Genomic DNA, 22,991 nt, shown 5'->3' with positions numbered 1-22,991 from the left:
TTCGACGACGGAGCCATAGAGTGCCCGGTCAAAGGTTTGGGGCGCGAGGATCTTGTGGCACAGAGCATCAAAGAGACATTTCTCGGAGAACCTGGACGTCAGCGCACAGCTTTTGCAGCGGCGAGGACCCGCAACACACTCGTTCGCCCGGTAGAAGCGTGTTTCGGCGTCTCGCCGCAGGGAGGCGCTAGTCACGTGGCTCTCCTCCCATCCGTTGCCTGCCGCTCTACTTTTTCCATTTCGGCGGCCGCTTCTCGTTGCGATCTGCCAGGCTTTGTCAGTATATAGGGGGCTATGGCTTCGTAAATGCTTTGAAACTGTCTGCAGACGTTTTGGTTTGTATGGCTAACGTGACAGTCGCACAGAAAAGAAACACGCCTCACCTAATGCCGGCAAGCTGTCTCTTGGTATACGGTGTATTATCAGTGGTGCCGCGGGTTCAGACAGACAGTAGCGCGAAGACGAACCGAAGCGTGCAGTGCGAGCGCGGAACGTGCGGATCCACCAAGGCACTGAGATGCGAGTGAGGCACGTCCGGTGGAATTCACAAAGATGGGGCATTTCCCCCGCCAGACGGCACATGCCAGACTGCGAGGTGGAGCGTGCGCGGGACGGGTGGAAAACAATCAAGGGAGGTTCGGGGTGGAATTTACCAATATCGGTAGATCTCTGGCCCCTCCGCGCACTAATGCAATGTGATGTACGTATGCCGAATAGGATTCCATGACAGTAGGGATATGGCCCTGTCTTTGTGTATTACGTTTGCTCGGAATCTCACGATGGCCGTCGTTGACACCGGCCAATGTTATCGTGTTGTTCCTTAAGTGAGAGCGACATGCACAATTCTTAAAATATGACGTCTTACTTAACAAAATGTAAGCTCGGTATTGTGCACCACACTGGTCTATTGACACTAACTAGATTTAAGATTTACCGAATTATTGTGCAATCCGACCATTATATCGCCTGCCTTAATTAGAGTATCGCAGGAGTTTTGTAATAATACGACATTACGTTGTGTTAAGTTTAAGAACAAATGTTTCTCATCCGCTAATTGGTCTCTACCAGGCAGTCATGTGTAAGATTTTATTTAATGTTGCACATGTTGTTCTACATTGCGTGCATTTTCGGAGGGAAATGTGGCCGTTTCAATAGAAAGGGTATCGTCATGAACTCATGAACTGGGATTTACAAAAAGACAAACCCGCACGCACACCAGATTTGGTCATTTTCATGACTCGGAAATAAGGTTGTTTTATCTAGATGCAAATATCAATCGAAAATTTCAATGTGCCTTTCAACAATTAACGCAATCTACAACCAATCAGAAGGCATGAATAAAAATGCGGCACTATGCTTAAAACTTAAAGGAACGTGCTTGTTTCTAAGAACAGCTGTAATTATGTCCGGTTTGACGTTGTCTAGAAGTTTCATTTTACATTTGTAACTTTCTATATCACCCAGTATCTTGCTACAAAAGGAACCTGTGTTGTACATAGTAGGATTCTTTATAAGTAGGACAATAACAACCTTATAATACATTTATGTACACAAAAACATATATTCAATGTCCGTACTTTTTCTTTCTGAGCACGAGTTCAGTGTTGACCATATCGCATAAAGAGGCTGCTAAAGCTATAGCTTCAAAGAAAACAAAAAGGCAAAACATCCGTGGAACAAACTTGTCGACATTAAGGTGATAAAATATGTTTATTTCCTGATGTTGCAACTTCCGTGTGTATATCAAAATACGAGAGATTACCTCTTTGCGCACGTGGTGTTTTTCGCATACACAGTGAAACAACCCGGAATGTGAACACACGAATAACTAATGCCGATCCTTGCATATAGACCGACACGCGGAGCGGCTCTGTTTACCAACACGGCCGGAAGGCCGCGCATGCGCGGCAGCTGTGTGGGCAAAAGCAGCCCGGCTCTCCGTGTTTTCCCCATTGCGTTCTATGGCGTGCGCTCGTTGTTGACGTTGTACGGACTGTTGTATTTTTATTTGTGCGTCGTATTTTCTCACAAGGTATGTCGTATGCTATGCCCGACTATTTGAGCTCGCTACACGAGCCTGAACGGCAGCGGTATCGAAACAAACTGTGCGTGAGCGGCGCTGCCTACGAGGATCCGTACGCCGTAAACAAGGCCTGCTGGACTTCCGACGTAAAGTTGCTGCCACGGAAGTCGACGGCTCACGTCGTCGTATATTTAGTTTTTTCGACAAGTCAGTTCACGGCCGACACGGTGAAGGCGTACAAGTCTCTCGAGGTCTATGATTACTTCGAGTCGGTTTCCGCTCTGCCGGCAGGATCAGCAGACTCTGGGTCTGCGGAAGAGTGTGTATTCATTAATTGATTAAATACACACAACGTCTTCAAGTCAAGGTATGATATTTTTTTACTCTCATGACCACAAGGCATGACAAATCACTAACGGTTTGTCCGTTCTGCAGTCTTGGCGGTAACAGGTTACAAGTAACGGCGTTGTTTGTAACGCGTTACTTTTTTCAGTAACGTAGTAACCTACTCGTTACGTTTTCGACACAGTAACGCGTAACGTATTTATGTTACTATTTCAAGTAACGTAGTTACGTTAGTCGTTATTACTTCCCAATTCTTAAAGAAATTGCACTTAAATTTTTTCCGTATTTTAGGCGTCAAGCCATGTTTCTCTTTGCGTTTTTTCTCGTAAGTATTTAGGTAAAACCGTAAAAAGAGATAAATAATTATGTTCAGTTTCTGCATGAACGTAATGTTTCTTGATATATGACCTGTATCGTCAAAACCGTAAAATGTGTTAATTATAATTTTAAAGAAGTAACGTGCGTTACTTTTTATCGGCAGCGGTAACGCGTTCCTTTTATTTTTAAGTAACGTAGCTCAGTAACGCGTACCTTTTATTTGCAAGTAACGAGTAGCGTATTTCGTTACTCTTTTTCGGTAACGCCTACAACACTGCCGTTCTGTCGCCGATCCCCTTCTGCTGGGTAGCACGGGCGTATACCGAGCCTCCGACGAGCGCTTGGCCGGTGCTTTGTGCGCGAACACCGTGGGATCAAATTCCGAGTGGTCTCGATCAGACAACGGTTTCCCTACACATAAGCAAGCCTCGGGACGGAGATTGAAATGGAAGCCGCACATGCCTTCAAGAAAGTGTTTGCCGCACAAACGGTCGTTCGCGCGAGGCGACCATTCTTTTCGATCCACGGATATTATCTCGCTTCTATGCCTTTCAGAGTCTGCCGGGAACTTGCGGAAACTCACTCCGCTGCTTTTCTTGTACATTTCGGTCCAATTAACGGCAACACGGCTTCGCGGCAAGCTGAAATGCTATGACGCCCATGCGAAACGTGCGCGCTTTTGCCCACACCCCCCGGCTCCGGCGCGATCGCAGCGCCGCCGCAGCTCCGTGACGTCAAGCCCGCGTGTCGGTGTATAGGCATTTTCAGAGTACTGACCGGAATTTCGCACCCGTATCTTTGACGACTTCTAATTTTGTCCAAGGACCAGTTTCAAACTTAATGTTTTCAGACCTGTTGTTGTTTTTCCGACAAGAAATATATCGAATCTATCAAGTCATTCCTAATTCTAGACAAATCTAGATTATTAAGCTTGCTTTGACGCGTGAATCGCCATATGCAATATATCGTCCCACATTGTAGAAAGCCAGCATACGTGGTAAATGTGGGGTGACCTTTCATTTGCTTAGGTAAGTTGAGGTAATTGTCCACAATGCAAGACAAGTGACACACAAATTGTGCTTCGCGCGTGCAAGGTCACATCTACAGAGAAACCAGTTACGCTAAAACAAGCAGGTGTGCGACACATATTTGTACGAGAGAAAATATCCCCTTGTTTGCATGGTGCTTTCAAGAATGTTCAGAAACTTTATTACTAAACAACTGCCTTCGGGACCAGAGTTCCTGGGCAGTGTTCTCTTTCCATCTTCTTTTCGAACAGCAACAATGGTGCGCGTACAAGCTTTTGACAATTATCGCATTTGTAATGTACATTGATGGCCGGTTGCAGGCAAAGAAAAATTGTGGCAAAAGGCAGAATAGTAAAAAAAGTACCGTTAAGGAATGTACCTTTTCCATTTTTTTTAAAAAAGTCAATCATTTTTGTTATGAAGGTTAGTAGTGAGAAGCGCTTGTGAAAATAAGAAAAGAACGTTTAAACGGACCAACTAGTGTAAATAATTGGGAACTTTCCTAACATCTGTTGGGTTTCCCCTTTAGAATCGACACTGCTGTATAAAAATACAAGAGCTATAAAAATAAAAACAAAAAATACGACAACCGCGGCACAGGCAGCAAATTTGAGTGCCGAATAAATATTTTGGAAACTCTTACCGCTTAAAGTTACTTTAAATACCCCTCTCGAACTCTCGCGTGTCTGCGTCATATAACTCGGAAGACCATTTGTAGTATATGCCCAATAAGAACGACAAAAAAGCTTTGTCTCCGTTTTGTTTGTTTCAAATTTACGTAATTAGTGTTTACAGTAAGAATAAAAAATAAAAAAAAAAAATGCGATTTTATTCTCAGAAACTTTAGGAATACCTTGGGATATACGCTCTGCCGTAGACTACATCTCGAGTAACAGAAACGAAGCATGAGAGAGCCCACGACAATCTACCCAAAACGTGGAATGTCTTCCCTTTAATTAAACGCATCTCTGCATGCCAAACGGAGTTGCTTCGGTACGATGATCTAACAGTAACACGACCACTAACCCGAAACTTACCGGTATGTTTGTTACAAAGCTTTTGAGAGTGTCATTAAAACCAATAGTATCGTGGAGACGCGCGTCAACATTTCAAATGCCGTCGAACCAAATCCTCGTTTTCTTTGTTAGAGCCATGCGAGTCGTCCGACGTTGGTGTAGGCATCTCATGAATTGTACGCGTCATGTTTGCTCTCGTCCTCCTCCGAAGCCGCACTCGCACACATCATACAGAATACACGGTGTTCTTTGCAAAACACGATGGCGGATTTATCTGGGGTTCAGGCCTCAAGCATCATAGAAACGTTTTTCTTCGAACATGCTTCAAATATGTCTGCAGACAGTTTTTTGTCTGGCGAGTGTGACCGTCATACAAACAAGAGACACGCCTCAGAGAGTGCCTCTAAAAACTGTCTTCTGTATGATGTACGGTGTGACCGCGGCTTCAAGACACCACAGACCTGCCTCTCATCAATCACCCTAAGGGTGAAATCCTTTGATTTGAAAATGTCAACTTGCGTGTTGGAGCGCACTTGCGTAAATCAAAGCACGAACAAAGACAACAAGAGACACGAATTAAAAAAAAAAAGTTGCACAGATCGCTTTTTGCGTATTTTCTGTTTACGTATACCCAAACGTTCCATTCACGTAGAGACCCTAACATCTGAAGCGATTTCGTTCAAGCTCCAACAATCTGTAGACGTTATTCAAGTTGAACAAAAACAAAATGTGTTACCCATATTAAAAAGAAAAATTGCAAACAATTAAAAAACTAGGAGGGAAATACCTTTCCAATTCAACGAATTGAGACTGCCACAGTAGCTATATTTGTCGCTTACACAACACGGTAGCACACTCAAGAATGATTTTGTTCTCAATCTCGAAAATCAGCAAACAAAAAGAAAAAAAAAAACGCAGGTTCTTGCCATAATTTCATACCGGCTTATGCATTGAATCGTTCGAAAAATCACTAAGCGACCATACAATGTAACTCCCTGGATCGCTTCGTTCGGCTCGCCTTAAGGTTCATGGCAGCGGTTTGGCACCTCCTGCTACCGTTACCATTATCCAAATCACGTGGAAAAAAAAAAAGAAGAAGAAAATACTGCTTGTCGAGGCGTGCTCTCGGGGTCGATGGTCAGGCGCCGCGAACATCCACCGGTCGGCGCTGCCCCGTTGGCCATCGTTACCTCCGGTACTTGGTCAACGCCGGACTCAGCAGGTACCTCTCACCCTTCTTGTTGACGGCTTCGAGGTAAGACTGGCGCACGCGAAACATGCCTGTGTCTGCCTGGTACAGCAACGTCTCAAGAATTTGTTCGTGACTTATTGTCCTTGTAGGCAGAACCACCTGGAATGAGAACGAAACGAAGTATTGGTTTCAACGACGTTAAATATTTGACGGGTGATATAATGTTATACCCCCGCACGAAAAAAAAAATAAATAAAAGATTGAGGGTCCAGTCAATCAGTAGTGCAAGAGAGGTATATTGTGTCATATGCAATGACGCGTTGGACTGTCGTCTATATTGAGCGGGAGTCGACGGCCTCCTTCCAAAAGGACACTAAAAAAATCGCCTCTTTATGGATCTAGCTTTATATTCTAAACAGGTGCAAATTTTCAGCGTGCTCACATCTCGCTTTTATGTAAAACGCACGATCAAAAATGCGTCACTGAGCGCAGGGGAACACTAGAGGAGGCTGAAGAAAAAATATTTCAGTTGTATTTGGGTCCATATCTATGCAGTATTGCGTTTTATAAAACGCAACGGACGCTAACTCCAGTCAGCCTTCTAGGCACTCGACGCCCTGCCTGGTGTCCCCATGTCTTCCTTTTGTATGGTTTGTTTTAAATTTTTTATTTCGAAGAATTTGCAGGTAGCGAATTCTTCTTGAAGCTTCTCGAAGCGTCTCAGAGTACTCTCTCCTGCCCCTTCCTTTGTTTTGGTTTCTTCCTTTTTCTTTCAATTCTGCATTAAAACAAATTAGTCCCAAAGTTTACACCGTACTCTGTCTTCCTTCAATACCATTCGCAGCAAAGGGTGCAGGCGCAAGTTCTTTGCGATAAAGGTAAACGTACAATTGCTCAAACAGTGTGATCCCCCAAAGCGAACTTTGGGGATCACATTATAGTTTTACTTTCACTCAATGCTTCTTAATTTAATGTGTTTGAATTGTACTGTCGCATGTTTGAATGAAGTCACCATGCAGTATTTACATATCACATGCATCGTTTGCTAAATTACTACGGAATAGGTGGAAAGTTGGCGTGAATAAAAAGTAGTTTACATTTATTCGTACTCTAAATAAAGCAATAAATACTATAAACTTCCAATATTTAAAAGTACTGTTCCTGGCTCGGTAAAGCTATACAAATACCAAAAAATGTGTTCCCAAAAAGGACAGCACAAATTTTCTACGTTTGCTATGTCTTAACATATTTTATTGGCCCACACAATTTACTGCTTAATAAGTCGATTAAAGGTGAGCGATTTATCGGTTAGAAATTATTAATCGGTGCAAACCATACTTTTGAGCGTGCGGCAATGTAAGCAACGGAACCCTTAATTTATGCCAGTTTCTAAGAATCAACTCCGGAACAACTGGTGCCTAAATAAAAAAAAATACAAAAAAACACTCAATGTAATTCAGGATGCTGCTAGCTACAGTACAGTGTAATTAAAATAGCCTTTGACCTCACCTCCCTGACTTGCGACAACGTACGTTGAGGTCATAAAAAACTTCATAAAACATAAAAAGAAAAAAAGTCCTAGCAACGATTGCGAAAACGTCGTATTTTTGCTATCATTAACAGTCCCGAAATTGCAGGAAGATCCTAAAAGGTACACATTTTCGTCAGCAAGACACAACTATAGAAAAAAAAAATGCGTTCTAACATGGGCACCAACACTCGTGCTCAGAACCAAACTAGTTGATCAAAGCCGCGAAAAAAGGCATATTCCTTTCTCAAAAATAATCCGTGAATGTGTTCATAAGTATTATCAAAAATGCTAAAAAAAAAAAAAAAAACATGGTAGCTTTTGGAACGAGGACAAAGAAGAAAACCGGACACCCCAGAGCGCTACCATGTTTTTTTGTTTTTTTTTTTAACATTCACCATTAACTTTTTTTTTTAAAATCTCCACTGATCACAAACACACTGTCATCAAATTGTCCCCTGAATTGGTAGACTAGTAGAGTTCTCAACAAATGTGGGAACTATAGTCTCTCGCCCGTGAGATTTTAAGGAAAGGTTGCATTATACACACACACACCGAGTCCTATAATGCTCCAAGATATTCTTAATGGCGTACTCAATAAATGCCACGCACGCTGGGAGATAAAAAAAAAAATCAATCCAGCAGCGCCAAAAAGTGCTTCGTCAAGGCGCTCGTTGTCTTTGTGGGTTCACCAGCTAAACAAATCAAACAGAGGAGAAAGCGTAGGGTTGCGGTGCATTCAATGTGTGTGACTGGTTTTGTCGATACTGCGCAAGTTCGTCTGCTACTTTTGCAGGAGTTGTGGGGACGTCAGGACGACGAAGGGCTCTGATTGGCTCTGAGTGGGCAGACCTAAAAGCAAGCTGCCTTGTGGTCTACCCACTATTCTTCAATCATAGCCAATTGGAGCTCGGCGTCGTTCTGACATCAAAAGAAGCAGACGAATTTGCGCTCCGTCTACCGAACGTACAAAGACGACGTGCGCCGTGACGATGCACTTTCGGCTCCGCTTGATGGGTTCCGTCGGATAGTATAGACCTTTCCAGCGGAAGTCTCGAACGAAGCGCCCGGGAGGAAAATGCTGAGTCACTGAGCTCTGGATGCATGCGCAACATCCGATATACATCAGAGCAGACCAACAGCGCATGCTCAGAAGGCGTTCCACAGCCCAGCAGACAAAGATGGCAGCGTGCAGAAGGCGATTTTTGCAAAGGTCTATAGCGCCGGCTGAGGTGGGACCTAATGTTAAAACCGAGGATAGATCGCTCCCCAGTAAACAGCAGTATACGTGTCCAGGATTGTGTTCGAAGAAAACTAAGAAGCGCGTGTTGTATACGAACGACACTATTCAGACGCCCGTTTGGTCCGGGCGACGTCGACGGTCCGCCGAGTTGAGCAATTATAAGGCTGTCGCCGGATAGTTGGAGTGTTTCGTCTCTGCACGGTTGAAGACGTAACTAAAAATCAATTCTGACACGCACACTGCGCTCGCTTTAGTACGAACAAAACGCAATAAGAAAAGCAGCGGTATACGGTATAGGGAGATTCCTAAGCGCCCCCGCTAAAACAGCACGGTATAGAGTCGGTACCTTGCAAATGAAGTGCGACAAGTAGAGGCTTAGCACCAGCTCGCTCAGAGTTTTCGCGTCTGAAAGTCGCTATTCTTATTCGGGACGTTAAAAATATATTCACGCCAATCGCGACTGTTTTTATTTGTTTTCAGCCGATAAAATTTCTTGAATTTAAAGAGTGTGGTTGCCAGACATTTTCTTTCAGCACTGGCAATACTTCGGCTATATATTTTTTGTCGGCTATATCTTTTCTACGTGACTGATGCTTCACTTTTTCGCGACTGCTGGGAGCTCGCGCGAATCCAGCGCGTCGATGTTCTGACATGACATTTGCGACATTCTACCATTCCCTAAATCTTGTCGCACGCGAGCATGTTCAGCATCACTGCCTGCATTCCAAAAAAATAAATTAAAAAATGAAGCGAAGAAGACGCAGAAAGGCTCTTCAGGCCTCCAACGTTAATGCTATTAACGTGGAAAGTACAAAAAAACATGTTAAATCTTTAAATTTCTTAAACATTTTCGAATCAACAGTCTCCGTTTCCAGAATATCCGGAGGCAGTTTGCTGGTATCGTAAACTGCCGCGGCCACGCTTCTCCCACATTGTTACGAAAGGCACGATGTTAGCTGCGGATAAATATGGTAACAAAATTATCCGCTTACGCGGATAATTTTCGAAGCCCCTTCATTCATGCTTCGAGTATGCATGAAGCAGACAGTGTTTTGTGTGACCAATGCGACAGAACCGCCATAGAAGAAAATAACACTCTTTAGACAGTGTCTGTGTCCTTTGTACGATGTATATTCTCGATGCAACTCGCACGCGTGTTGATCAAAATTTCAAGGATGATAGGGTAAGCATAGCACAGTGCAATACAACCTAATGCATAAAAAAAAAAACGCGCCCCGCAAGCAATTTAGACAACCCTATATATATATGCGTCTCAACGTGCAAAATGATAATAATAAAAACCTGTTCAGCGCTGTCGACTGTGAGCGATGTATCGAAATGGTTCCACCCTATAACGCGGAACGGCCCATCGAGGCATCACTCACCAGGAAACATAGGTGGCAGGAAACACAAGCACGCGCTAGCTGTCGTGAATGTGAACGGGGTAAAAAAAAATTGAGTTTATGCTCGAAAACAAAGGTTGCTTTCCGAAGTGCTTTCTTTTACTTTGCAGAAAGAAAACACGAAGAGAAAGTTTTTTGATACTTACATTTTATACTTACTTTTATCAACTCTTGCGGAGGTATGAGATGGAGCTTCAGTTCTCGTGTCAGGCGACTCATGGTGCATTGTAGCTCTTGCGGGTCTGAAGAGAAAATAAACAAGAGTCTTACGTTCAATAAGCTAGTAGCAATAAAATAAGAAGAGAGTTAAGCGTGTTTGGGCTTAATTGCAGAAAGTTCCTTGGCTGCAATGCCTTTTGGGAACGCTAGTCAATACTCTCCGCTCACCCGTGTAGTCCTCGTTGTAGTTCGTAATAAATAAGAAGTAGTACTAATAACAATGTAGAGGCACGGACGCTGGATCACGCGTTCGGCGGCCGTGATGCAGTTATAACGGTGAACATATACTACGTTTTACTAGAACTTCGACGTGCGCTTATTCAATTATAAACGTTTCGTCTGACGTCGTTACCACGTCCTCTCGTACCAAAGGTAGCGAGTGAATTCTACAGACCTAAAGTTACTGACCCAACCCACTCTTGAGACAGAAATAAACGATGAAGCCGCGCTTTAAGAATATTTCTCGACGGGAAAATATAGTTTAGTAACCGAAGGCAAATAGCTACCTCGTCCAACGTCTTATGTTTGGCGAGAAAAGATGCGTTAGCATTTATCGACAGCCTGATACTCAGTCTCTTGAGTTCCAGCCATAACCTGCCAAACGAGAAGCGAATTACCAACAAGGCGGAGCTTACCAGGCCGGGTGACTGTAGTCACGTGGTGCGTTGCCCAGCGGAGCATGATTTCGAACTTGTACACCTCAGGGATGTTGAGCTCCCTGCCAATGATGCTTTGGAACATGGACTCGGACAGCTCGAGGAACTCTTGCCGGGAGAACAGGGCCACGGCTCTGGTGTCCACAAACTGCAGGATCATGTTGACCAGTTCGGTGGCCGACGTGTAGCGCCAGTAGTAGTTGTCCAGAACGTTCAGCATGGCGCACACGACGGACAGCCTCAAGTGCGTCTTGGCGTGGTGGAAGCAGGCCTGGAGCAGCTCGGGCAGGTCAAAGTGCTCGGCCGCGCAGATGAGAGCCGGGATGGCCTCGCAGGTGAGCGGACACGAGCCGCAGTGCAGGTAGTCCACCAGCAGCTGGAACGTGTCGCTGTCGAACTCGATGATGTTGAACTGCCGACAGGTAGACAACGGACACGGCCGAAAATTACTGCAGTGTAGGCCACTGTAGCTTGCAGCGTCGTCTGACGATGGATCACAGCGGACGCCACCAATCAATCCTAGCCAATCCAGCGCTGTGAACGTGTCACATGACTACGCGCCCCGCGCATCGCTGTCACTGATCTTTACTATAGGGAGCTGGATGGCGCTAAGCCGCGCTCCGAGTCGGGCGCGAGTGAAGCCACCGGAAGTTCGATGCTTGTCCCGGAAGTCGAGTGTCTGCTGGCTTTCATAGTGCATTTAGTTAATGTTTTGGTTCACGCTTTCTTGCATTTTTACATGGGGTTTAATAATCCCTTTTAGTAATCAATCTTGAGAAGGAGGCATTTGAACTTGGGGCATGTACACTTAATCAAGTAGAATCTCGAAATTCTCACACATCAAATGGCTTCCAAGGAGACTTCTCGGACCTGAATGACCCGCTATTGCGCAACAAGCAGTCTTTCTTGATATAACAAATGGAAATCAAGCGCCTTGGACACTGTTTGGACCACTACTCGTAAGAGTGGAAAAACATGTCAAGCGCTCACTTCCGGGACAAGCCGCTTACTTCCGGTGGCTTCATACTTGGTTGCTCAATGCGCCATCCAGCCCTCTAGTGGAGATCAGTAGTCGCTGTGCCTTTCCTGAAGATCACGTCACGAAGCGCTGGATTGGTTCCGATGGCTCGTAGCGTCCGCGTGTGACAGGGTGAACATAGCAACACATTTCTTGGTAAGCACTCTATACTGTTTCTGATATAAGTCAGAGCCTTACATTGGGAGAGTTTGGCCAATAGGCGGAGCAAAGGCTGCCGCCAGCGCCGAATATTCCCCTCGCGTTTAGATTGTGAACTAAAGCTGCAACAACGCGTCGACCAATCAGCAAAACGCAACGTCACAATATTCGAAACTGCATTTAAATCGTGAAATATAATGATTCAATCTCGGGCATCTCGTTGACAATGGCGTCAATAGCAAATTAGCAGCAATGATTGTTGGGTGACCAAGGTATGGACGCGTTAGCTGCGGCTACCAAGGAACTATTCAAATGGAGCGCGTGCAGCGCGTGTTAAAGACTGACGTGGCTATTCCGAGCTTCGTCGCTTTCGCATCTTTGAAAAGAAAATCGGCTTCAACCGACGTCGAAACTACCGTTCCGGGACTCCGACGACCCAAAGCGAAGAAAGGAATCACAGGGAGCCCCAGGCCGGGAGAGATCTCGACACCCGGGCCCACCGATTCAAATGACACCCGGGCGAGGCTTAGCTCACCCGAGCTACGCCTAGGCATGATGTCCGCCTCGGCTCCGATCGCACCTGAGGTGAGTACCTCGCCCCCGACGCCGCAGTCACAAATCGATTCAATGGAAACGAATGAAGTGGTACCGCAAACGGCCGGACCAAGTGTATCGGCAACGTGCTCGACTCCCCAAGCTAGGAACACAGCGTCGGTCCAAAAGAAACCTACCGAAATGTACAAGGTGAACATCCGGCCTCGGGAGCAAATGGACTTTTATCAAGTGACGACGCGGGAGATTGAAACAGCAATCTTTGCAGTCATCTCCGCCACTGCTTACCAAGGGCTAAATCGTCACAAGCCATCCAATTCTGCCACGGCATACGTCTCCACGCTAGAGGACGCCTTCCAGCTAACAAAGTTATTGACTGTTCAACAGCAGGGTAATCGAGCTGTGCAGGTGCAAGCGTATCTAGCTTCAGGTCCGAACGTCCATCGGTGTGTAGTGAGAGGCGTTGTACCCGACCACCCTGATCAAGATATTGTACCTGATCTCCGTACACCATCTCACAGAATTCTGGCGGCTCGCCGACTAGGCAAGGGAGACACATACCTCCTAACCGTTCAAGGTGAGCAGCAAATACCTGAAATCATCTATCACCTCGGGGCGATCCTGCGCCCACGAGAATACAAGCCATCTACGGTTATCTGCTACCGTTGCTGCCAACCAGGACACATGAAGGCCTTCTGTCCTGTACAAACTGTGAACCCTGAATTGGTCAACGCTGACGGCAGCGCGCGCTACCAGTGTGGCTTATGCCGCACTAACGATCACTCAATTGCCTCACCAAAGTGTCCAAGAAAGAAGAAGCTGGCGGATGTTAAATCCCGTAAGACTGACAAGCCCGCTCCTCATACCGGCAAAGCATCGATTTTGACGAAAAATCGATTCCAAGCCCTAGCCGAAGAAGGGGAAGAGGAGGAAAGTGATCACACGGTATCATCAAACGACGGCCTTGAGGCACTACAACCCTCGTACGCAGCGATTGTCAAGGCCACTAGGAAACTTCAGCGACCGCCACGAAAGACAGCCACATCTCAACATTCGTCTCAAGATCTACATGGAGCTTCGCAAGAATCCAGCAGCTGTCATCAACCCAGGGGTGCCAAGAACATGCCGTCTCGTACCCCACGGCATGGTCAGGAGGCCCGGTCACCCTCAGCGGCAGAAAATGTCAACATTGATGATGTAACCGGTCACTTGCTGTCCGTGGCCAAAGCACTGGACACACTGACAAGTCAAATCGCTGCAATGCAATCCTCCCTAGATGCCGTTCTTATGATCCTGCAGCGATGGATGAGTCGACAGTAGAGTGTCGTCCAGCCCCTCCGCTCCACATATTACAGTGGAATTGTCGTAGTAGCCGTCAAACGTTTGGGGAACTACGCACTAGAATATTGTATCATCTGCTCAATCCATGGCTCATCCTTGTACAAGAACATTTGGAACTCATTCGTATCCCCACGTACTGCGGCTACCATTCACCGTCCATTACTGATGCCCGGCATTTAACGACCTCAGACTCCGAGCCCTCTAGGCCCGGCAAAGCGGCTATCTATGTCAAAGATCATCTTCAGCACGCCCCAATAGACCTATCAAAATGGTGCACCTCCCGCCAGGAGGTAGTGGCTGTCCTCGTCCGGACACGCAACAATTGTGTTGTGACAGTCTCTTTTTACGGAAAACCTGGAAACGTCCGTCATAATCTCGGGTGGCTTGAACACATTCTCTCGCTCCATCCCAACATACCTATTATCGTGGGTGGCGACTTCAATGCCCCCAACACGAAGTGGGGGTACAAGCACGATTCCCCCCGAGGCCGTCAAGTATACGATCGCTTCACCGATCGAGGATTCCATCTTCTCAACTTGCCGGGTCCCACTCGCCTAGGGAACCCGTCCAACGCTCCGGACCTCACCTGGTGGCGTGGGACTGGCAATCCGGCATGGAGGACTGAAGACGACACTTGGGGAAGTGACCATTTTCCGATCATTATCAAATGGTTCCCAACGGCATATAACCGCCTCCGGAAGCAAGTTCAGGTAACCGATTGGGATAAACTTCGATCATCTCTTAACATCATGGCGCAGAACCCAGAAACAGTTCAGAGAGACATCAAAGAAGCCATGATAGACTGCACCACGACTACCACGGTGCACTGTGATCAACCAACACCTGATCCCCACCTCCTCCGCCTGTGGCAACAGCGACTTGAAGCGGTCACATTGGCAGCCTTACACTCCGACGACCACCAACTTCAGGATGAGGCTTCCCACGTAGCAGCTAAGGCACGCCGCCACGAGAAACGACTTACACGCCAACGCTGGCTTGACTGGTGTGCCTCGTTGAGTAACCCGAAGCACCCTGAGGCTCTTTGGCGGACTTTTCACGCCATGGAACGACCTCGCCAAGCTGAAGGCCGGACTGGCAACATTCAGTTGCGTCTGGGGCTCACCGACGATGAGTTTGCGGCGCGCGCGGCGGATACCTTTTTCCCTCGACATGCCAGCCCGTCGGTCCCGCGCCCTGTCACGGCTATGCCTGACACTACTGGCATCACTACGCCCTTCACTCTGGCTGAGCTCCAAGACGCCATCGAGAGTGCTAGTCGCCGCTCTGCTCCAGGACATGACGGTCTCCCGTACGAAGTGTACAAGAACCTCGAGGGAGAGGCAGTCACAGATTTGCTAGCTATCATCAATAAGATCTGGGAAGCCGGCGAGCTCCCCACATCATGGAAACATTCGATTGTAGTGCCGATTCCCAAACCGGGCAAGGCACCGACCGGCCTCACAGCTCTGCGGCCTATATCACTGACTCCCACCATCTGCAAAATCTATGAGCGTATGATGGCTAAACGTATCTCTTGGTGGCTGGAGGCCCACTGTCTCTATCACCCCAACCAAATTGGATTCCGGCAACATCTCAGAACGGAAGATGGCCTCGACCGCCTTGCAAAGGAAGTCCTACATCTGTCACCCTATAGCCACTTGGTTCGCACACTTGTAGCTACTGACATATCAAAGGCCTATGACAATATCGCTCACGCCCCCCTGTTGGAGGCAATGGTGGTCCTCGGCCTCCCACCTCGTGTCATAAATGCTGTCCACGCCTTCATTACCGACAGAACTTTCGCCGTCCGCCTATCATATGGCGAGTCGTCCAATTTCCTATCAAACTGTGGCGTGCCCCAAGGCTCAGTACTTGCACCACTCCTATTTAACATTGCATTCCTTCCCCTGGCCTGGGCTCTCGCTGATATACAACACCTTCGTTTTTTAATTTACGCTGATGATGTCACAATGTGGTCAGTTCACCCATCCCTAGAGGTGCAACAAAATGCCTTGCAGGCCGGGCTGAATAAACTAGACTGCCATACAAAGACTTTTGGCCTGACGGTGTCTCCCGAGAAATCGCAATTCCTTCATGTGTGCAACAACGCTGCCCGGAAGAAACTGCCATTGACTCCCATGCCCCTCAGAATAGGGTCGACACAGCTTCCGATGGTTACACAAGCCAAGATCTTGGGACTCCTCATTCACCAGTCCGGCTCAGCCAAGCAGTGGCTTCAAGCGGCACGCAAGACGGCGGCGTCTACAACACACCTCATCCGACGCATCTCGAAACGATGTGGCGGAGCGGGGACTGAGGTAGCCCAACGTCTGGTTAAATGCGTCCTTCAACCTCGATTGATCTACCAAGCTCAGTTCCAGCGTCTCACTGCATCTCAGTGGAAGAGTATTGAAATCATCAATAGGGACGCAATTCGCGGCATGACTGGTCTCCCTCGGCATACCCCTACCTGGCACCTGTACGAGTATGCGCAACTGAACACTATTGAACAACTTGTCAATCAACGAAGAGAAGCTCGCAATCTGAAACATACCATCACTCCTTTGCACGAGGAACCTCCCCGCTGCTCTCCGTACGTTGGGGCTCCACCGCCACCATGGTACTACACTACAATTACTACCAACAAGCCTGCTACCGTCCGCACGCATCCGTCCGGCTCCGCGCCACCACGAGTAGAGCAGGTCGCGGCCCCGAGCTCGGATGAGTTCGCGATAGATGTCTACACCGATGGAGCAACGTGCCGACATGGCATCGCTACCGCAGTGCATTGTCCATCTCATCCTTCCATTGACACATCGGCGTTCTACGCCACACAGTTGGACGATCCGCTTATCGCCGAGTTATACGCGATTCGAGACGCCATACAAGCACTAACGCGGATGCCCGATGTCACTCGAGTACGCGTTCACACGGATTGTGCCTCTGCCATCCGACATCTCAAGTCAACGCGATCTTTACTACATATTTGCCATGAGATTCATGCCCTAAATCGTACATCTGCTAAAGAAGTCCGGATTCTCTGGACCCCTGGGCACCAGCACGGTACTCACCAGGACAAAGCCCACCAAATCGCTCGAGCCCTGATTGAACATCCCCCCCCTGATCCCACCCCCCTTCCGGATGAGCCGGAGGCCTCACTCGTCGTGGGCAAGGCCCGCATAAGGGTCGCTACGCGTGCACTCATTCCCGCGTGCCCACATCTTCTCCCGGCGGGCCTGCCCCGGCGGGAGGAGGTCCTCCTCGCAAGGATCCGGACGGACTCCGCAGTCACCCCAGCAGTCTTGGCCTCCTGGGGCCGAGGCCCCGATGATGCCAGCCCGGCGTACCCCTACTGCTCTGCCAGGGCGTCCGCAGTTGGACTCCGACACCTTCTCTGGAACTGCCCAAATCTTCAGCACCGCCTCCTTCCCCTGACTCAGGCACGAGACCTCAACCTAGCATCCCCTGAGGACTACTACAAATGGACCAGAGTGAACGCGCATGCCGGAGCCCTTTTGGGCTTTATACGGGATGCACACATAGCGCACCTAATCTAAACTCTCAAGCTTTGCTTGTTGCACGAATAAAAAAAAAAAAACTATTCAAATCGAGCTACTAATCGAGACAGTATTGCCTCGCTTCCGCGCTTCATTCTGGAGAAACAATATCACTGGTGAGCAGAGTGTCGAACCGAAATTGTTATCGGTTCGGTTCGGGTTCACGGTTTTCGGTTCGGTTCCGGTTCAGTTCCGGGGAGCAAAAAATAACGGTTCAAACCGGTTCGAACCGGTTTGAACCGTTAATCTGAGAATAGATTTTCCGCGTTGTTCTGGCAATATATACTATTTACGCCGTGAAACGATCAACTATATAGTTTTTTTTTTATCGACCGTGTAATTTACTTTTGTTTTTAGGTACCAAAATATAAAATTCAGTTATTTAATTTCGACGCAAGAGTAGAAGAAAATCTACATTAACGCACATAACGTCGTGCTCGTACGACTCAATATTCCGTTGTTTACCAGTCACATATATTTTACCTGAATTAAAATGTTTAAGTACAACAGTAAACAGTTGAGCTTGTTGGTACGTACCTGTAAATAGAGCAGTTTGAAATGTAGAACTATACTGTATTTTTTTGTCCTTTCTTAGTGTTTAAGCAAAATTCTAAAGTTCAAGCTGATCTATTTACACAACGTATAAAATGTCGTGAAGTGTGTGAGGTTACCTAAAATACCGGTGATTGGTACAACTTTGTGTCGCAGTGTTAAAAGTGAAATCGTGATTGTGTCCATGAACTAAGGAAATAATTACATCACATAAAATTATGAAATAAGCACCTCGTGGCCATATCTATCATGAAATGACGCAACTCAGCTAAAAGCAATGGAAATTTCAAAATGTCACAAAAGTTTTAGGGTACTTTTTTCAGTCTATTTTTTATAGAAATACCGGGCGGCAATCAGAATTCTTATTGTTCTAACCAAACATTGTTTACACTCAGCACCGCATGCATGCAACTAATCATGCAGCAAGGAGTAATCACAATTGTTTGCTCAAATCTATACGCACCTTCGCACTCAGATCGAATCTGGCCCAAAATTACCGCTTGCCCAAGTGAACATTTGTACAGGATAAGCTGGCATAGGCAGCCGGCAACGGCCAGGCGGCGCCAGCAGGGTGAGAGCGCACGGTTATACCTTAGCTCGTTGTAACTTGGCAAACGGCGAACGATAAGCCCCACATTGAAATGCGCGACGTATACGAGCGCAACTCACAAATATTGGAGCATGACGCAGCGAAAAGCCTGATACGAAAAGCCTGATACTGATGCTGCGCGCTCCGGTGATACGCAGTCACGTTCCGATTGGCCCGCCAGGGCCGTAGCTTTCGCTCTACTGGCACGTTACGCGATCACGGCTTCCTGGGATACCCAGTATTTCTTGCTTCGGACACTAGGCTCAGCGGCGCCACCAGAGTAATAGGTCACGTTTGAACAATGCAGCCGCCACTCCCAGGGGTACCCAATATTTCTTGCTTCAGTCGCTAGATGGCGCCGAACCAAACAGCATTGCGGGTTGCCTATAACCTGGCTGTTGAGGTTTGTTCTTTACAAAATGGCGGTAAATTTATTTGCAAATGAGCATTACCCTTGCTAATTGGTGATTTTAACACGTCACCCTTAAGGAGCTCACGTCACAGAAGAGCCGATGTCGGTGGCGTGACTGTAAAATCCTGATTGGTCGATAGGGTCATGACGTCAGAGCTACATGCCCTCGCGCAATTATTTCAAACAACCGACAATGCCCACGTGAAACGCGACATCACGCGTGGAATGAGAGTGATTAAAGCATGAAATGTAATGCGAATTAAAGGTCGCCGTATGTCTCAGATGATTTCACCTAATAAAGTAATTTCTTTGCCTTAAAGAAAACAAAAATAAGAATCTTATGGGGGATTCGAACCCCTGACCCTTCGGTTGTGAGTCAGACGCTTTTGACTAGGCCACGAGAGGCACGCTTGCGCGGCAAATGAGAATGCGATGCAAACGAGGCCCGGTAACACTGTCGCGTTCCACTTTTAAGTATAAAACTTAAACGTCCTCCAAGATTCTTTTTCGTTAAGTAAAACGAATCGGTATTTCCCGCTCTACTTTACATGGCAGCTACTTAATTGACGGTTTGCGTGCGCCATCGTCATAGTTCCGCCGCGCGCCCCTGTTTTGTCCAGCCCACACGTACATAAAAGTAATATTTAAATATAAAAGAGGCAACAGCAGACTTCTATATGTTTCAGAATTATTATGTGTGAGGAACACATAGTTATTTAAATTAGCTTCAAAATCAGAAATGCGATTAAGGCTGTTTCATATCACTTAAAACATGTCTGTCGAGGATAAAAACGCCGGAAAAGATTGGCAGAACACCTTTCAGATGATTTGGGGGCATTCCTTTAGGGTGGTCAGCCCTTTATTTATGTTGTCAAGTATTCAGTTAGTAATTAAATTAATTCTTATAATAATCAATACATTTTATTTTATAATGTTCACATAACCGCTTGAGACCGAAGCGGGAGGACGATACTCGAAACTATGCGAGCTGTAAAATCTGCATAAAAGTTTTTTTTTTTTTTTTGTTAGCTGATTGGCAGAGTGAAACATCGGGTTGCAGGGTACGCCAAAAAGGACTGTGTGCTCACATGATAGATTGGAAGTCAAATACAAGAAATATTCAAAAAGAGAGAGATAATTAATGCTATTTTTCTAAATAATCCCTTACAGAACGCCTTACTGCAATAAGAGATGCGTAACGATGCACGCAATGAAATTCATAATTTTACATAAATAGCGCGAAGGACAGACAAAGATTTTTAAAATCTTAGTATAAATCACATTTCATTAGTTCGCATGAGCTCGAAACTTCGCAAAATACTTCCTCGGGAGGCTAATGTTATATTCGGTTTTACCTGCACTTGTTCTGGGCCCTCACTTTACAACACCATGCTTGAATAGTCATGCGCTCTAACATTTCTCTAGGCTGCCATATATCATCGCGAGACTGCTATAAATACTGCACAACTTTACAATTATGAGATTTATTGCCAGTGTTGCGAACACCACATTTCACCAGAAAGCTGAACTCTTTAACATGATATGCACGTGACGTCATCACACTATAGGCTGGTGGTCATTGTGATTTTTTCTTGCTGAGAAAATCGAATTCGATGGGGCAAAATGCACGCTGCAGGAGGTCCGAGCTCAGTGAAAGCAAAGTATTTGAAAGGCACGTATTATTATTCCTAGTACATCGTCGTGAGGAACGACGCTAGCGTCTGGTGCGAGAAAAACGTGCTTTTTGGGAAGAGCATTTTTGCAAACAAAGTAGTTTCCGGGGTCACGCTTTTTGGTCTGCGCCAAAGATGCGGGAAGAGGAACCTTTACAACACAGTGTGTTTTTAAAACTAACCCCCTCCCCCCCACACACAAACACACACTCGCACACACACACACACACACACTTCTTTTTTACAGCTGAGCTGTTAAGGGCTAGTTTCCCCAGTATCGCCTCCGTGAGCAAACAAATGATGACACTTAACTCTGGACAGTTACTGCCATCTATGAGTGGCGGTAGCTGTCCCACATTCATTCCCACCAATCGTGATGTCATGTTACGTCACGCTGTCAACAAGGCTAATACATCTAGTGACTTCCTCAAATTAAATCTAGTTGACGCAGTGAGTCACGTGACGCCAGGGGTCACGTGACATCATTTGACGTGTATTGAAACCGTGACGTCATGTGGCAACGTGACACGTGGTTAATCATAGTGCCAATACAAAAGCGGCACGAAAACCCGGAATTTGCCATACATTCCAATTCTCTAGATGACGATTTGATTAATAGGTATAAATACCGCAGACAATTGTTTATTGCCACATGATCATTTTGAACCGGTTACCGTTATATTTTTCTTCGGTTCAGTTCCGGTTCAGTTCCAAGATGGCGGCGAAGATTTCGGTTCGGTTCAGTTCCGGTTCGGCTAAAAATAACGGTTTTGTTCGGTTTTCGGTTCGGTTCGGTTCCGGTTCGACACCCTGCTGGTGAGTGAACGCCAACCTGATCGAAGAGAGAAGACGTGGGGATCGCGGCTGACTCAGAACGGCTCTGCGCTGACATCCGGTTTCGCAAAGCGCAGTGAAACGAAACATGCAACCTTCAGAATCTACAAGTCATAGGTGCCATGCTTTCCTGCGAGCGCGAGCACCCCGCTTTTGTTCTCTGCTCCGCCGCTTGAGTGTTCGAAACTGGGGAAGAATCTTTCGAAGCGACCAGCTCGCGCTTGTAGCCTCTGCGGTTAGCCCATGTTTGATCGAAGTATAAATACCACCTCTACGTGTTGCGTGATTCTCTTGCTTGCCGAAGAGGCAAGCGAAGAAATAGCAAGTTAGTAACCATGCGAACTGTTTGGCTTTTGTGTGTTTCGCACGAGTAGAGTCTACCATGGAACTTGTTGACGCACTGATGAGTGGTACCAGAAAAGGAGCCACACAAAGAGTCGGGCTCTAGTCGGGCTCCGCACCGCAACCACGCAGTTTGCTCTGATTTGGAACGCAGGTCCGTTTATTCTACCGTTGAATATGGACGTGACGACAACCTCACATGCGCCAAGTTTTCAGTCACCAAGAGTTATACCTTTTCACCCTAGCGACGCTAAAACGGCTTGAATTAGTCGTGTCGCATTTCTAGAGTTCACGACCACCGTTAGGGGCTGTTTCGCGGCCTGTGGTTGACCGCAAGATGCTCACCTATTCAATCGAATCAATGGCCTAACTCTCCCAATAAACGACTGTGATATAAGCGCAACTGAACTGCCATCTAGCGGTCAAATTAGATTTTGGTTTCTCGATACAAAATATGGCAAACCACAATAATTCCCACGAAGAATGCCTTGAATCATGCGGCAAGCACTTACGTTGATAAGTGTATCACTTCGGAAAGCAAGTTAAGCGTGTGTCAGACACGCAAACACTCTAAATGGTACCGCACAGGGGCCTTCTTTGCAGTGAAGTTAGAAACTTTGGAGGACGCGGAAAATTTCGTGCATGTTAAAATCTGATTGACATATTGGTTCCAGCTGCAACAGCGACCACGAGGCACGGAGGCAATCGGGGTTCATTCACTCCATGCACAACAATGCAAGGAATAGCTGAGCGTACCTAATACAGGTGGAAGAAACAGGCGTCCATCATCTTCTCTAATTTTGAACTTGGTCGACGCAACTTTACGCTACCGACCTGTCGACAATAACTCGTTGCATACTTTGTGTACAAAGCTGCTAAAACTTCTGGCACGAGTCTACCCCTGTTTAGAGCCTGTTTAGAGCCTGCTTAGAGCCTATTTAGAGACTGTTTGGAGCCTGTTTAAAGCCTGTTTAAGGCCTGTTTGGAATTT

General features: G+C 46.6%; 1 protein-coding gene across 1 annotated transcript in view; it reads right to left on the bottom strand.

The window, feature by feature from the left end:
* Nucleotides 1-5,862: 5,862 nt before the first annotated feature.
* Nucleotides 5,863-22,991, bottom strand: part of LOC8029327 — a 307,144-nt gene continuing 290,015 nt past the window's right edge. Inside the window, exons 15-17 of the mRNA XM_042291907.1 lie at nt 10,951-11,383; nt 10,256-10,338; nt 5,863-6,081 (exon numbers count right to left, since the gene is read on the bottom strand). Of these exons, the coding sequence (XP_042147841.1) occupies nt 5,917-6,081; nt 10,256-10,338; nt 10,951-11,383 (681 nt within the window). The 3' untranslated portion in view covers nt 5,863-5,916. The remainder of the gene's footprint in view (nt 6,082-10,255; nt 10,339-10,950; nt 11,384-22,991) is intronic.

This window comes from Ixodes scapularis, unplaced genomic scaffold, assembly GCF_016920785.2.
Source record: "Ixodes scapularis isolate PalLabHiFi unplaced genomic scaffold, ASM1692078v2 PGA_scaffold0__279_contigs__length_252992795, whole genome shotgun sequence".
Taxonomy (NCBI): Eukaryota; Metazoa; Arthropoda; class Arachnida; order Ixodida; family Ixodidae; genus Ixodes; species Ixodes scapularis.
This window is presented reverse-complemented; position numbering and strand designations above follow the sequence as displayed.